This window comes from Diadema setosum, chromosome 2, assembly GCF_964275005.1.
Source record: "Diadema setosum chromosome 2, eeDiaSeto1, whole genome shotgun sequence".
NCBI classification, from domain to species: Eukaryota; Metazoa; Echinodermata; class Echinoidea; order Diadematoida; family Diadematidae; genus Diadema; species Diadema setosum.
In genome coordinates, this window is record NC_092686.1 from 46,592,979 (window position 1) to 46,608,243 (window position 15,265).

The 15,265-nt window shown below is 37.2% G+C and overlaps 1 protein-coding gene across 1 annotated transcript in view; it reads right to left on the reverse strand.

Annotated features, from left to right (window-relative positions):
• LOC140245771 (stabilin-2-like) overlaps positions 1-12,138 on the reverse strand; it is a 59,979-nt gene extending 47,841 nt beyond the window's left edge. The window contains exons 1-13 of the mRNA XM_072325295.1: positions 12,007-12,138; positions 11,149-11,352; positions 10,037-10,105; positions 9,185-9,343; positions 8,332-8,478; positions 7,715-7,849; positions 7,033-7,101; positions 6,108-6,236; positions 3,042-3,170; positions 2,459-2,551; positions 1,690-1,801; positions 1,023-1,212; positions 161-263 (exon numbers count right to left, since the gene is read on the reverse strand). Of these exons, the coding sequence (XP_072181396.1) occupies positions 161-263; positions 1,023-1,212; positions 1,690-1,801; positions 2,459-2,551; positions 3,042-3,170; positions 6,108-6,236; positions 7,033-7,101; positions 7,715-7,849; positions 8,332-8,478; positions 9,185-9,343; positions 10,037-10,105; positions 11,149-11,352; positions 12,007-12,138 (1,671 nt within the window). The remainder of the gene's footprint in view (positions 1-160; positions 264-1,022; positions 1,213-1,689; positions 1,802-2,458; positions 2,552-3,041; positions 3,171-6,107; positions 6,237-7,032; positions 7,102-7,714; positions 7,850-8,331; positions 8,479-9,184; positions 9,344-10,036; positions 10,106-11,148; positions 11,353-12,006) is intronic.
• Between the last annotated feature and the right edge of the window lie 3,127 nt (positions 12,139-15,265).

The window sequence follows — 15,265 nt, forward strand, 5'->3', positions numbered from 1 at the left end:
ATAGATATGCAGCATTTCCATTTTAAAACATCCTGTCACAAGAAGAAGATCAATTACCGTATCAAGATAAAACTATATCACTCTAAAAGAGGTTGAAGTGATGTGTGATGTGTTTCTACCATCACTCTTTATTCATCTGTACATCAAAAGCTTATTGTACCAAGAAAGGATGACAGCCTCTGGTTCCATACTCCTCTCTGTTGCAAGGGTTGATGGGAAGGCATTCCAACCCAGAAGCCTCATAGCCTGCATCGCATACACATCTAGGTCGGAAAAATAAAACACACAATTAGGCAGAGATATACATAAGATAGTGACGCATTGTGCTATACAAAAAAATAATAATAATAATAATTAATTGCTTGATGTCTTCAGAGTCCATACACATTGATATTACTTATTTATACGAAAGAGATAAGTTTTGAAGTTTGAAGACAGATAAAATCAAGTCATATGGCACAATCAGTAAAAATGCTTGATTTAAAAAAAAAAAAAAAAACTTTTGCATTTTCATATACTGACTAGTTTAAAGGTGTTGCTAGGCCTCAATACCCATATTTTGATGAACACAAATTGACACCGTCAAGAAGGAACAGACAGCTCTACCTCAATCTAACAAGTGTCTCAAAAGAGACTTTGTAAAATTTCACGAATACCCACAAAATATGGTATTGTAACACCTGTAATTCTAGTTCACGATTAATGCCAGCAGTAAGCCATTTTGAAATTCCTTATTCCTTTCCTAATATTTACTTTAATAAATCAAAAGGAGTGTGTCTCAACACTTTCAGTCATATTACTTCACCAACAAAAATACAGTTAGTTTTTGTTTTTGTGTTTGTTTGTTTTGTTTTTTTTAGTTGGGGGTATATATGATGCTATCAAGCTCTAATAAAAACTAATTACATATAAACACTGATATACTCATTTATGTAGGGACCTATGTAGTTTTCCCAAACAGGTTGATGAATGGGATATAGTGGGATACAAACATATGATGCTACCAAATATTTCCTTCTGACCTCGGGACTCCAGATGCTGACAAGACACAGGAAGAGTGGGCATGGCACTGGTTCTCCTGAGGGGAGCAGGGTGGGGCCGTGGGCTGGTCACAGTGACGCCCCTGGTATCCTGAGAAACAGGTGTCTGGTGCACAGGCTCCCAGGTGAGTGATGTCACCACGGCTACACTGGCCATGGAGACAGGAGCAAGCTAGAATTTTGATCAGATGAAGCAACAGTATCAAAGTTTTGTGAAATGACTTTTAGATAATATTTCATGCCATTAGCTAACTTGGCAGACAGTTCATTATAATCCCAGATGTTGAAAAAAGACCTGTCATATTTCAAAACATTACAAGTACATGTCAGTTCTTGGCATGTAGCACCAAAATCTAAAGATAAACCTCTCCAGCAAAATTGCAAACCATAATATTACCTACCAGTTTTCTATTAAAATAGTTTGATGCATGCCTCAGTCATATGAGTTTCACAACTCAATGAGTCTTTAGAATACTTTGTATGTGAACAAAGTAAAATATTGCCGTAAGATGAGATTTTAGATGAACTAGTCGTAACAAGAATATAATATATTTACTTTTTAACATGATGTATCATTTTTAAACAACATATTTTTTGAATGTGACACATCATTTTAAAAAAAGAGATACATGTTTAAGAAGGTACGTACTCTGGTTGCAGTGTGGTCCATACATGGTTGGGTTGCTACACAAGTTACATTCTTGACCAGTGAATTGGTCAAGGCAGGTGCAGTGACCAGTACCTTGCTTACCATCATCACACTATGAAGGAAATCAGAGACACATACAAAAAAAAAATATTTACACAACCCAATGCATGCATGTAAACAGAAAATGAAAGGAAACAATGTAATCACATGATTGTAACCAACCTGGATGACATGCTATTTAATGAAAAGTCCAAAGATCAAGAAAATAATGGCAGCTGAAACCATTGAATGGGTATAATTTATTGTATGCTTTCATATGAAATATTTTCTACTTGACAACACCTCTTCTGATTGGATGAATTAATAACTTATTTGCATCATTTCCATATTCATGTTTGTGGTAATAGAGACTTCTATCATTTCAATGAACATTACTGTCAACTCAATTTAATTAACATTTATCTGCTGTAATCACAACTTAAGAAATATAAAAAGTCAGTTTTGCATTCTTTTAAGAGGCTAAAGGTTTGAAATGGATAAAAACATCCTTAACAAAATATCATCAAGTTTCCAAATTTCTGTACATCACAAATTATTGATAGTGATAACATAAAATGCCACTATTTGCGTGAACACGAGAGTGTTAGAAGTCAAAGGCTACATTAAGTGCAGTAATATAGTATATGTTTAATTTCTGCCTTGCATATCACCATGATTCTCATGCCATCATGGCATCTGGCAGACAATAGGAGATATAGGAGTCACCCACCTGACCATTGCCAGAGCAGGGTACACCAGCTTCCCCTGGACAGGGGATGCAGAGGGGAGAGAAGAACCCCTCACAGCACTCTTCATCCTGGGCCTGGGTTGGTTTTCATCCAGGATAGAAAAGCATGGTTGGACAGAAAGAGAAAGTAAGCACAGGTTATTCTTTCCATATACTCTCCTACAATCTCCTACAAATAACAACTGTCTTCTGCAGACATACAATAATTATATGAAATTGATAAGTAAAGATTATTGCATGAGCACATTAGAATGAAAAATGAGTGAAATCATAAAAGAACATCTGAAATGTTTTCTAAAGTGAGTCTCCTTTTTGAAGGACATCAAACTTGCAGAGGCAGATGTCTACATTTCTTTGTGAAAAAACTGTATGCAACTCTCTGGCCAAAATCTGCTTGGAACTGAAACCTTGCTTCAGATAAGCATGTTGGCTGAAAATTGTGTGGATAATTTGTCACTTTGATTTTTCTTAATTTAGATTTCCTTTTGTTGCTTCACTGAATGACAAACGTTCATGGCATCTGAGTAGGTTAAACACTTGAGCTCTGAGCAAGAGTTTCACATACCCTCACGCATGTTTCAAGATAGGCTGAATCATTTGCATAGAGTGCTGCATCAATGATGTGAATGACTGCATTGGAAGACTGGACATCAAGGGTCCTCATGTTGGCAATATTTCCAAGTCTAATCTGACCCTGAAGCAAAAAGAGACAAAGATGAGACAATGAAGAGATAAAAACTGGAAATTATTCACATGTAAAAACAAATATGGATATATATATATTTAAAAGAGCCAATCTTAGAAAAAAATTAATAGCATTGACAGAATGTGAATTATATATTATGTAGAATAATGGGGATCTGAATCAAGCTATCAATCAATATACTGATTTATAAGTGCATGCAAACATACATATGATATTCACATGTACACACAAGGACACATACATTATGTACATGTGCACATTCATATAGGCCTACTGATAGACATAATAAATAAGTGAACAAAACACGTAAACAAATGCATAAAGGAATGCATAACACAAAATGCTTATACTTTTAGATAATACAAAACAAAGGTAAATTATAAATTTCCTTTGCACCTATTGATAGCATTAGTCTAATTAGTCTTTTAGTCATTAGTCTTTGGTGAACAAAGAAACATATATCACTTCAAATAAAAAGAATCATTTCCCTCATGACTACCAAATAGTGTACTGAAAAACATAATGAATAATATAAAAGTTAGTTGGATTACTTACCCCCTGTAAGATTTCAACTTTCACTGTTGTACCATCACTCATGACTACTGATCCTGCTTTCATCATATCATGAGCAGAAAGCTGTTTATATTCAAGAGTGGATTAGAAACAAAGTCTCCTTTCATTCTCAGAGTCATCATTTAAAAAAAATGGCAAAACATATTGCAAGAATTTGATCTGCAGTGCTGTACTAAACCAGAACATAAATAACTCATTTTCTTCTTCTTCCTGTTGGAGTATAGTCCATTATCTGGTGTATTATCATACTTATACTGACTGACTGGTCTGTGTGTATATAATTATGACTGTACACCTCTAAGTAGGCCAACAAAGCATGGACTGAATTGATTTGGAGAATACATTAGCCAAATCTTCTCCTGGTGTACATTATGACCTGTAGTTATGCAAAAAGGCCTATCCAATATTTGAGCTAAAAAATATCAATTCAGAAAAATGCATGAACACTGTCATTATCATCACCATACTGTTTAATTACCACATCAAAGATATTTTCAGATACCAGTCTTGAGAGGGACAATGACAAAATTATCTTTGAATTAATAAAGACAAGGAGTGAGAGACTTGCTCATATATTACTCACTGAAGTAACTGTTACTAACCATTTTCTTTAGTACTATAATGTCACTTAATATTATCACGAACTTACTATCATTTACTTCAAATAAAACTGATATCATTAAGTGCTGATGTTGCAATACTTGGATTGACTGCTATGATACAAATTAGTCAACTGAATAAACTGCAGTGGCATAATTTCCAGAGCATCTAAAATATCTGGCTTATTTCTAATCAAACTGGACTTAACTTGTCAAACATCGTATAACAAGCAACATCAATCTTTGGATATAAACTGCGTACAATCTTGCCAGTAGTCAAGAGTGATTGCCTTTGTTTACTTCATCATCACTGGTGTATTCAGAAAATGTCTTGATCTGGCACTGAAATATACACATGAAAAAGTATTCACTTGAATCATATCAATCAAAAGATGCCTATCCCAGTGTTTATGTATCTTGAAAGTTACGGAAAATAGTCCATCTAATAGAGTATTTCAATTATCATTATAAACATCTATTTATATTTATAAGAGTAATAATCTTAAACATTAAAAGTCCGAATAGTTTAAAGAAGACTATTATGTGCAGAGGATTATCATCATACCTTTTGATATATAGAATGACGACTTATGAGATTCCTCACCACCTGTTAGTTATCAGAGGTAAAAAGAAAGCAATAATCAATATCAAGTAATCATTTCACATTTTCTTAAATCATCAGCCAAAACTGAAAACAAACATATACCTCGAAACAACTTGAGTTACACTAATCTTGCTATGACAGTGTTTACAATGGATGTTTTTGTGTTAATATATTTATGTTAATAATCTTGGCCACGACCAAGATATGTCTTGCAAAACATGTTCCAAAGACTGATATCACAGGAAATCAACTTCAGTTTTAACAGCATTTCATTTCAGAGTTATTTCCATTTGTATGTAATGCACAGTAGATAAATGATGCCAAGCCATGAGAACAATTCAGAAGGGTTTCCCATTTACAAATGCTTGACTTAGCAGTGAAATACTACAAATTTCTACAAAAGGGAATTTGTCAAGATTTATCTATCTCAGCTTTCATTTCCTCCTTTCTGGTAATGGAATATTGTGAAGTATGATTTTCTTTTGATGAATATACAAGTATTAAGAGTGCTACTTTTATTCACATTACAGCAACATTTTTTTTCAATATCGATTACAGCAAAAACTGCTGTATCCTGACTGTGTATATGACAATTTCCGTGTAGTTTATACAAGGTAAATGAGTCTCTGTGAATTGTCCCTTTCTTTAAACAAGGTGATACATCAGCATCAGGTAAGGATGCCAAGTTAAGGGATGGTAGAGGGATGGTACAGATTATGATTTTGTGAGATAATGAGAAATCTCTTAAGAAATATGACAGAGCATACAATTCTAAGAGGAATTCAAAGTTTACATGATGAAAATTAGTTTTGAAATGGCTGAGATATCCACAACAAAGCAATCCTAATAAAAGTTGGGACCCACCTTTTATCAGGATTGCTTTGATTTACTTTGTTATTGGATATCTCAGCCATTTCAAAACCAATTTTCATCAAATGAACTTTGAATTCCTCTTAGAATTGTGTGCTCTTTAATATTTTACGAAGAGGTGCATTTCACAAAAAGTTAACAGCTGAATCCTTACCTCAACCAATACCATATCATCCCTTTAGCAAGTTGAAGGCTGAAACAGGAACTCAAGCTGTGTGACAATCCAATTGATGACTTTGACTAAAAACTTTTAGTGGTAAGTATGATGGCTTTACAAACCTCTTCTGAAGCATCAGTGTGTTCTCTATTGAGTGCTGAGAAGAAGGCCCTTAGTCCATCATCAGTTACAGCAAACACTGTAATGGGGGTGCTCTCCAATGTGTTCCTATTCCTTGGATCAATGGCTGACTGGATAGGTGGACCATAGAAGATAATCATCATCGCATTAGTTTTTCAGTTTTTGTTTTACAACATCCAATATTGCCTACAACTGGAATTCATGTAAAACTTGAAAACAAAAACATAGGTGGGAGCAGAATCATGTATATATTTGACATACAGAATGTCTGTCCATGGGGGTACTTAATAACATTCTCTTCATACAGAGACATTTTGCCACATTTGCTCCAACAATATATAACCCCAAACATATAGTAAATATATCAGGTCCATTATTGAGCAAGGCAGGAATATTTTGTATGACTGACAGAGACCTAAGACCAACAGACAGTGAAAACATGATAAAGGAAAGTTCTGCATCTTCAGAAAGCTTAGAGATAAGAAAATCTTTCTTGCACTTCTCCTAAAGGTAGTATATTAACATGCTGCTTAATTTCACAAAGTTTTGATATCTCAAGTTATTCATCTTGAAGTCACAAAAATTCAGCATTTCCACTGACACCAGATTGTCATCTGAGTTCTGGTATCTTTATTGCTTCTATTTACACTTAAAGTGGTTCATCTCTAGCATGCTTTATAAACTATGTAGTATATTTTGGCCTGATGACTTCATTGCAATAATAGGTATCAAAGAAAAGATGGGGAGGGGAGGTTGACAAAAGGGATGGCACGGGTAGAGTGAGTTGTCATTGTTGGTTACTATGGATACAAAGCCACTGCCTTAGATATAATGATCCCAGGCACATGAGGGTTAGTGACCTCAACGGTCAGACATGTCACTTTCTAGTGTGACATCAAAACTTACGAAGGTTTCAAGTAACCATTTCATCTGATGGAGGTTGCTATTGGCAGACAGGGTATTCCAAATCGACTCCTAAGTATTGGGAGAGAAAACATAATCAGCAATGGATGAAAAATATATATCATGGTGACAACAAAGGCAGCAGAAAAGAAGAACTAGTGGGAATTGATAAACGTTCTTACTGCCACAGTATTCCAATTATTTTCATGATATTCTGGCATTTTCACTAAATACTTACACTGCACTGATAATTAGGCTCTCAAAGTTGATCAAAGTAGATATATGCATGTATATACATACATACACATATATATTGTGTATTTTATATATTTTTATACATGTGTCTTTTTTCTCAGGTTTGAGATATCTTAAATTTGAAGTGGATGGTAAGATATAATTATTGTCCTATGTTAGTATGTCACCAAGATACACTCACAGATGAGATCAGTCATTGATTTAAGACTTTAACATTATATGCATAAATCTGGCACAGCTGGCAATAACAATAGGATCTACAAATCATTCAATATTCCCAGTTTACAATAAAGAATATTACTGCAAAATAAAATATTTGTGAAATATCATTAAACAAATCCATGAATCCCCACATTTGGGTTGTTTCCTGCAAAGTGCCTTCCAGTTCTTCCATTTCATGAATACATTGTGTTTGTTAATTTTCACTTACTTGTCGGCTCCTAGAGTCCGAGTTGAGAACTCTGTCTATGATGTGAATGACTCCATTTGAGGCAGGGAGATCTGCCTGTAGTAACCTGGCCTCTTCCACACTGCCCTCCGTCCGCAATGTTATCCCAGAAGAATGCTATGGGGAGGGGGGGGGGGGGTTGAAAATATCATCATTGTTAACCACATCTACATCTTTTTGGCATTTACAGAGCTGCCATCAGTCCTAATAGCAAACAAAAGATTCAGTTCTTCAATGTCTGATTTCTGCTAACTTTGCTTTACTCATGATAATTCATGGCTACAGATTTAACTTGTAATTCTTTTCCCAAATTGTGATAATAGATATACCAAAATTGAATGTATGTCATTGTAACAATAAATATCTCTTTCTATAGCTAATCATTATATATACTGATATTTGAGAGCTTGGAGAGTTCGCTCCAAAAACAGATTGCATTTGGTACAAAGGTTGTGTGCATACATAAAACTGATTCCAATTGAGATGGGTTATGATTCATAGGTTGAGACTTCATACTGATATTAGGAGGATTAACCCACTGTCCATTAAACAGCTTGGCAATTCACAATTCAGGACACAAAAGGGTTAATTATACTCACCCTACCAACAATGACCCTCTGACCCGTCAAGGTGTAGAGGTGAGTTGTGGAGTTCAGCAGGTGTGCATCCATGTAACCTGGAACAACATGGATCCTGGCTGTTTCATTGTATCCATTCAACATCCCATTCTCCACATGGAGCTTTGTCTGCCAAGATTGAGTCCACAAAAATGGGGTTAAATTTATGAATCAACTTTGACAACTAGAAGGTGGCATTTCAGTAGAAAGAATAGGCCTGTGTTGCAGTGACTTTACTCCAAAATAGTTTGGAAGCCATTCAAAAGATTTCAGACATATCACCATTATATGCCATAAGATAAACTTTATAAGATAAAATGCCACTGTTTTTGTTGCTGTTGTCAATGGCACTTTCTATGACTGAATACAATACATCATCTACACATAAAGATATTGGTATGGGAGAGAATGCCAAAATTTAATGATACCAGAATAGGTACTTCTTTCTGGCACCACAAAATCATTTCACCCCAGTGTTATCGAGCGTATGACATTGTGCCATGTGACACACAAAAAGATGTCTGGGCAATCTATAATTAACACAAAACTTTTTTTCTGTATAACACAAAATGCCTGTTATGCATAAATTATGCCTAAATTGCTTTCAACTGATTTGATTACCTGGAACCTGAGTGCATTCTGCTTGCAGAAAAAAAAAACAACAACAAATTATTGCTATTTCATTGTTGCTTGATCATCAAAATTCCACAAATGTTCTTCATTTGTTTTGATTCTACCCCATATTAGCCCCATAAGTGACAATGTGGTCACTGACCTGAATTTGGTTATCCACTGCTACCAGATACAACAATATTTAGGGGCAGTAATATCATACCTGTGAGGAGTTGAGACTGTTGATGGGTACAAAGACTGTGTAGTAGACACCTGTATCCATGAGATGACGATGCAGCATGGAATCCTGAGTAAAGAGGCCCAGTGCAAACCAGAGTCTGCCAGACAGGTAGGTATCATCCACATTCAGCTCTTCAAGTCTCTGTACATCCATTTTCAAATCAAAGGAAAAGGTTTTTCTCTAGAGTTAATCGTTTTGAATTGGAGCTATGAAGTGCCAGAGATAATTTGAGGACTTTACAAAGCTTGTGTACCTGGAAAACACAGATCAAAGTTATGATTGAATGAACTTTGGTTGATAGGCAAAAATAACATAAGGTGTCCTGTTGGAAACACATTGTCACAACAATGGTCATGAGTCAATGATGTCATAAAAGAATCCAGGCATTTATGTTATTGATGTGCTGATGATGTTTGTTAGCAACTCGGAAGATGCTAGACAGGGCTGGTATTGATCAATATGTCGATCCTAAAAGTACACACAAGATTAGAGTATCCATGTTAAACCCACAAATGTAAAAACGCCCACAAATGTAAAAACGCCCACAAATATAAAAATACATCGCCCACAAATGTAGAAAACGCCCACTAATGTAGAAATGATTTCAAACGTCGCCCACAAATGTAAAAACGACAAGTACTATAATAGGTTGATATAAATAGACTCACTTCTCGATAGTAGTGCACTTCTTGTAAAATAATGTGTACGTGTACGGAGACGAGTGCGTGTGTGTGGGTATAGTCGGTGGTATAGTCGTGGAGAGTTCAGTGAGCCGGGGAGATGGATGTGTGTGCCTGTGTCTGTCTGTGTGTTACGGTGTGCTGCGTGTCACACCTTTCCGGCGGGCAGCTGCGCCTCCGGGCAAGTTACGCGGGCTTGTTGCGAGTACGAGCAGTACAATTTCTGCGGGTGGACAAAGATATGTTAAAGAGTTCCGTATTGCGTTTTACCTGCTAGACGCGTGCCGCCACTTAGTGCCATTTGCACGCCGGCCTGCCATGGAGTATCGTTGCATGTACTACTGTGATAACATGCTTGTCTTCTGTCAGTTTGTGTGTGTGTGTGTGTGTGTGTGTGTGTGTGTGTGTATGTTTTCCTGCAAGTTTCTGTTTCTGGGTGGCGGGTGAGGATTGCATGACTTATCTGCAAAGGAATCCCTCTCGAAGTAATTTGAAATGGCAGAAAGTCATACAGAATGTCTATTATACTCTCAACTAACCCACAGAGAGGCAGTAACTGGCCCTCAACATGCACGCAGATGACCAGCGACACTGGCAAATCAGACTTGCGTGCGCATCTCCGGGTACTAGTGCGGGCCAACACCACTGCGGGGAGCTCCGGAGGAAAAAACAAAACAAAACAAAACAAAAAAACCTCCCCGCAAGTCAACCCGCAGGCTTCCCCAGACACGATGTGACAAGGCCTTAGTTTTAGAGCTCCAGTCCCCGTATATATGTCGCTCGTAGCTGAAAACGGATCGGCTTCGACAGGTCACAGTACACGGAATACATGCAATTAAGTAGCGCGCGTCTAGTAGCAGGTAAGACGCACGAAATAAGGGTCTACATAAACGCCCACTTAGTAGAAATACGTCAACCACAAATGTAAAAAAATGTTTACATTTGTGGTTGATGTTTGAATTTTTTTACTACATTAGTGGGCGTTTTTTACATTTGTGGGCGCTGTCGTTTTTACATTTGTGGTTGAAATTTTTTACATTTGTGGGCGGTGTTTTTTACATTTGTGGGCGATGTATTTTTACATTTGTGGGCGTTTTTACATTTGTGGGTTCAACAATCCACCATTCAGATAAGAAGTCTGTTGCCTCAAGTTTATCTTTTTTCTATAACAGCACAGTTAAATACAGCATGACGCGACAGCAAATATATACAGCATATATATATTTGTTGTTGCTAACACTGACATAGTTTGCTACATCTCCCTACCTGAATGATGTTCCCATAGCAAGTCTGCCCATCACCCTCATGTCCCACAGAACATCGGCAGACAGGATGACCAGGAGCATCCGTGATGCACTCAGCACCGGTGTGACATTGCAGTGATGGAGGGTGGGGTTGGCACATGTCTATCAGTGAGCATCCCATGCCAGGTTGGAAGTCTTCATAGCCATCTTTGCACACACAGTGGTGCTGAGAATTGATCATTCAAATCATCCGTTATCATATCATTTTTATACAGGGAAGGGAAGAACTTTCGTACAAGCCAATTATTTCTGTGAGATAATAAAAGACATTTATAACTCTGAGTTGAGGGCCACTATGGTCATTTCATCATCATACTAAAAGACTAAACTATTGATTGATTGATAAAATGCTGGGATGATATTTATGTCTGTCATATGTCATTCATATGACAGCTTTGGCTAAGAATGTTTGGAAATCTGATGTGTAAATTTGGGACTTGCCCAGCCATCTTTTCTTTTGTTTTACAAACTTTCAGCTAAAGTCAGTGACTGAATTGCAGACAAACTTGAAACTGCTAAATTATCTGTCATCATCTAGTTTAACAGATGATAATATTAAGAGTAAATATACCTTTACTCAGTATTACTGGTAAGTTTCTCACCAAGTAATCAGTAGAATGTGATAATCATAACATGATGCAATATCTTCATTTACCCAAAAAGAGGTTAATTGTCATGCAAATTTCTTTTCTACATATTTGTATAATATGTTGGTTATAAGAAGTATGTTGCTTCCTAAAGTTTGGCCAAGTATTTGATAAGAGAAAATAATACAATGCAATTCATGGTTAAAAAGATAAAACAACAGATGGAATCAAACCTGATTTGGGCCATCAAAGATGCAGAGGGATGAATTGGTTGGACATCCCCCATAGTTGGACAGGCAAGGATTTATCGGAGAGCAGACTACACCGTCACCATGGTAACCATCTTGGCACTCACAAACAGACATTCCAGGAGCAAACTCAGAACAGAATGCATTAGGGTGACATGCTCCACAGCTAACCATTCCTAGAGTACAGGATCAAAACAGTCAAAGTGGAATATGGAAGCGGAATATCCAAGGAAATTTTGTTCAGCTCTTGTAAATCCTAATTGGTCCATGAATTAGTTGACACAGTGGAGGCAGTCTCTCTGTACAATTGAATTAGTGCTCTGTACCTTATCTGAAAGTGGCAGTACATCATTTATCTATTTCTTAATCTGTTTTTTCTTCAAGACCTCTATCTATCAATGTAGCAGGAAAGTTCTGATGTTCATTTACACGCAGATATGAGAGATATTATAATTTCATTTAACATAATATTAATGACAGGACTGCCCGAATATGAATGAAAAAAAAATGTAGAGTGCAAATGTAGTCTCCTGTTGAATCTTAAAGATCGTCCAAAAATAATGTTTTGACAAAAAGAACACCTGTACAAAGATTATTATCAGTCTATACTTATAGATGGATAAGGAACACAAAACAATAACTTAATGGACCCTTGCCTAAAATAAGAACTGTTCAACCAGTCCCCTGATTATTTTATTTTTCCCTGCAACATAAAAAGCACATTCCCAGGCATGTTTCAATAATAACAACCATTTCAGAAGACAAGTCATTACTGCATGTTCAACTTGAAAAGTCTCTGTTAGTATGCCATTTAGGTCAAATAATTCCATCCACTTGTTCATATATGTGTGCGTGAAGCATATTTTGTTTCCACAAGGCATAAAGGATCTCTCCTCCAGCTTTTATCTTTTTTTCCTCTCTGACTGTGAAAGGCTAGACTGAAATGTTTACTCTTTCACAAAAGACCTGTATGCTGTGAATGAGGGATTCATACCACCACCACACGCCTGTCCCGTGCACATCTCACAAGCCAGCCCAGTCCGGCCCTCGTCACAGGTGCAGCTCCCGGTCCCAAGCCTACCATCATCACAGCGGCCTAGAGAGGAGCAGGCTTGGGCCCCACCACCCCCTGGACACTCTGGAGGGAGATCACAGCAACAGGTGCATTTATCATGGCAGTGGAGATGAGCAGAACATTAAGTACGCATATATATATAGTCTCATCTGGGGCATTATGATTTAATATATTACTAGGGATACATATAATATAAACATATCTATCATATGTCTTCCTTTATCTTTCTTTGGGATGTATCATGTATTTGTAGAAGCAACCTGACCATAAAATGTCCAGTAGAACAGGTCCCTGAGGTAGTATACAGGTTCATTTTCACAGTCATTTTCCTGTTTATGTATCATTAGAACAATGATTACGATTATAGCAGACATTGTTTCCATATATGTATGGAAAAGGTCTCGCCAAACCATGATTTTTGTCATATCTTAGAATACTGCATAATATACCATGCAGTAGTTTCTATGTGTTTTTTTTTTTTTTTTTTAGAATATCAGAAGGCATAACATGCATTTACCTGCTGCATAAACACTTTGAATCTACTAATAATTGAACTTTCAGTTTCTATGGATTGTGGAATGTATGTATATCGTATGAAAGAAATTTGGAATGTGAGTTTCAGGTTTGTAAACTGCTTAATGATTTAGTTCATATGCCAGATCCTCTTCAACAATCTCATACCCATGCATCAAATATATAAAGTAAACCTGAAGCTTGAGGAGAACTTGGTTACATACCCACACAGTACGGGCCCCAGTACCCAGGACAACAGTCGGTCACCTGTTCAACTGTCCGAGAACACACAACATTACATCCTTTGAAATGGAAGGCAGATCCAGTCTCGTGCAGACGACAATCGTGTGATAAGTTTCCATATTTATTCCTGGCTCCAGGAACACCATCGTTCTCTCGACCCGCCTCTGGATCCGCTCTGGAATCCAAAGCAGTAAGACCAACTATGTTGAAGTTGCGTGGGCAAATTGTATTACTCGCCGCATACCGCCGGAGAATACTGAACATAACAGCGCATGGTATACACGAGGAATTCACTTCTATTGTCTGCTGTACGTCGCGCATACAGTACCTTGAACTTTCGGCCAATGGGGGCAGCTCCCCTCCTGCGTACCTCCGTGACACCCTCCTATCTGGCTGTTGGTCTATTAGTTCCCCCTCTCCGCCAGACAGGTGGCGATTCTCCCCGCTCCACTCGCGCTGAAAGTCTGAAGAAACCGCTCGCGGCACACTATCCAGCGACGTATTCCAATGGTTACTGTTTGAAGAAACAGCTGACGTATTATGAAAGAAAATGAGCACCAAAAGAAGCACTGCTTCCCGATATGATGATGTCCTGAAAACATACAGAGCACTATTGATGACACCTAGTGGAACATGAAAACACGACTCCATGCTGCCAGTTCCACTGAATGTAGACGTTCAGCGAATTATGTTGTACAATGTACATTACGTACTCGTTGAGTGGAGCTCGAAATGCCAGCGCAGACGAGAGCGAGTGTCGTTTCCATCGCCTAGCTGTGCACAGTCGAAAAGGAAAGTTGGTGTCGCTGGCGCTGTGCTTGTATTGAGATAGATCGGCTGGATCGGTAGATAAGCACACTGGTGGATCTCTGTTTGCATACTTAACATCGAGTTGTGCTAGTGCAGCTCGATTACATATCCAAGCCAAACGCAAACACAATTAGCCACTGCAGAGTAGTCTACAGGGTAGATTGTCTTGAAAATGAACGTGTTCATAAACGAATTAACGAAATTCACCTCTCTTCGTGGAATGAGAAGTAGCCTTGAAGGCCTAGTACGTATCCTCAAAGCGGAAATAAGGTTGAGCGCGCGGGTACGAAGGTGCGAGGTGATGTTCATAGATAACTAGCCGATCAGCTAATCGGAATAAAGCCATAGCTGACAATAACGAACTCTATTTCATGAATTTAGATTTATAAAAACTTCTTTACTCTTTTAATGACTCCAAAGTATTTTCCACCTGTATCTCAAATACTTGAATTAGATCGATTATTAAATACAGTGAACAGTGTCAAAAATAAAATAAAATAAAATAAAATAAAATAAAATAAAATAAAAGCATCGGATGCCTTTGAATCGTAGCTGGCATCAAGTAGAATAAAAGTAATTAAAACTCAATAAAGATACGTCTTC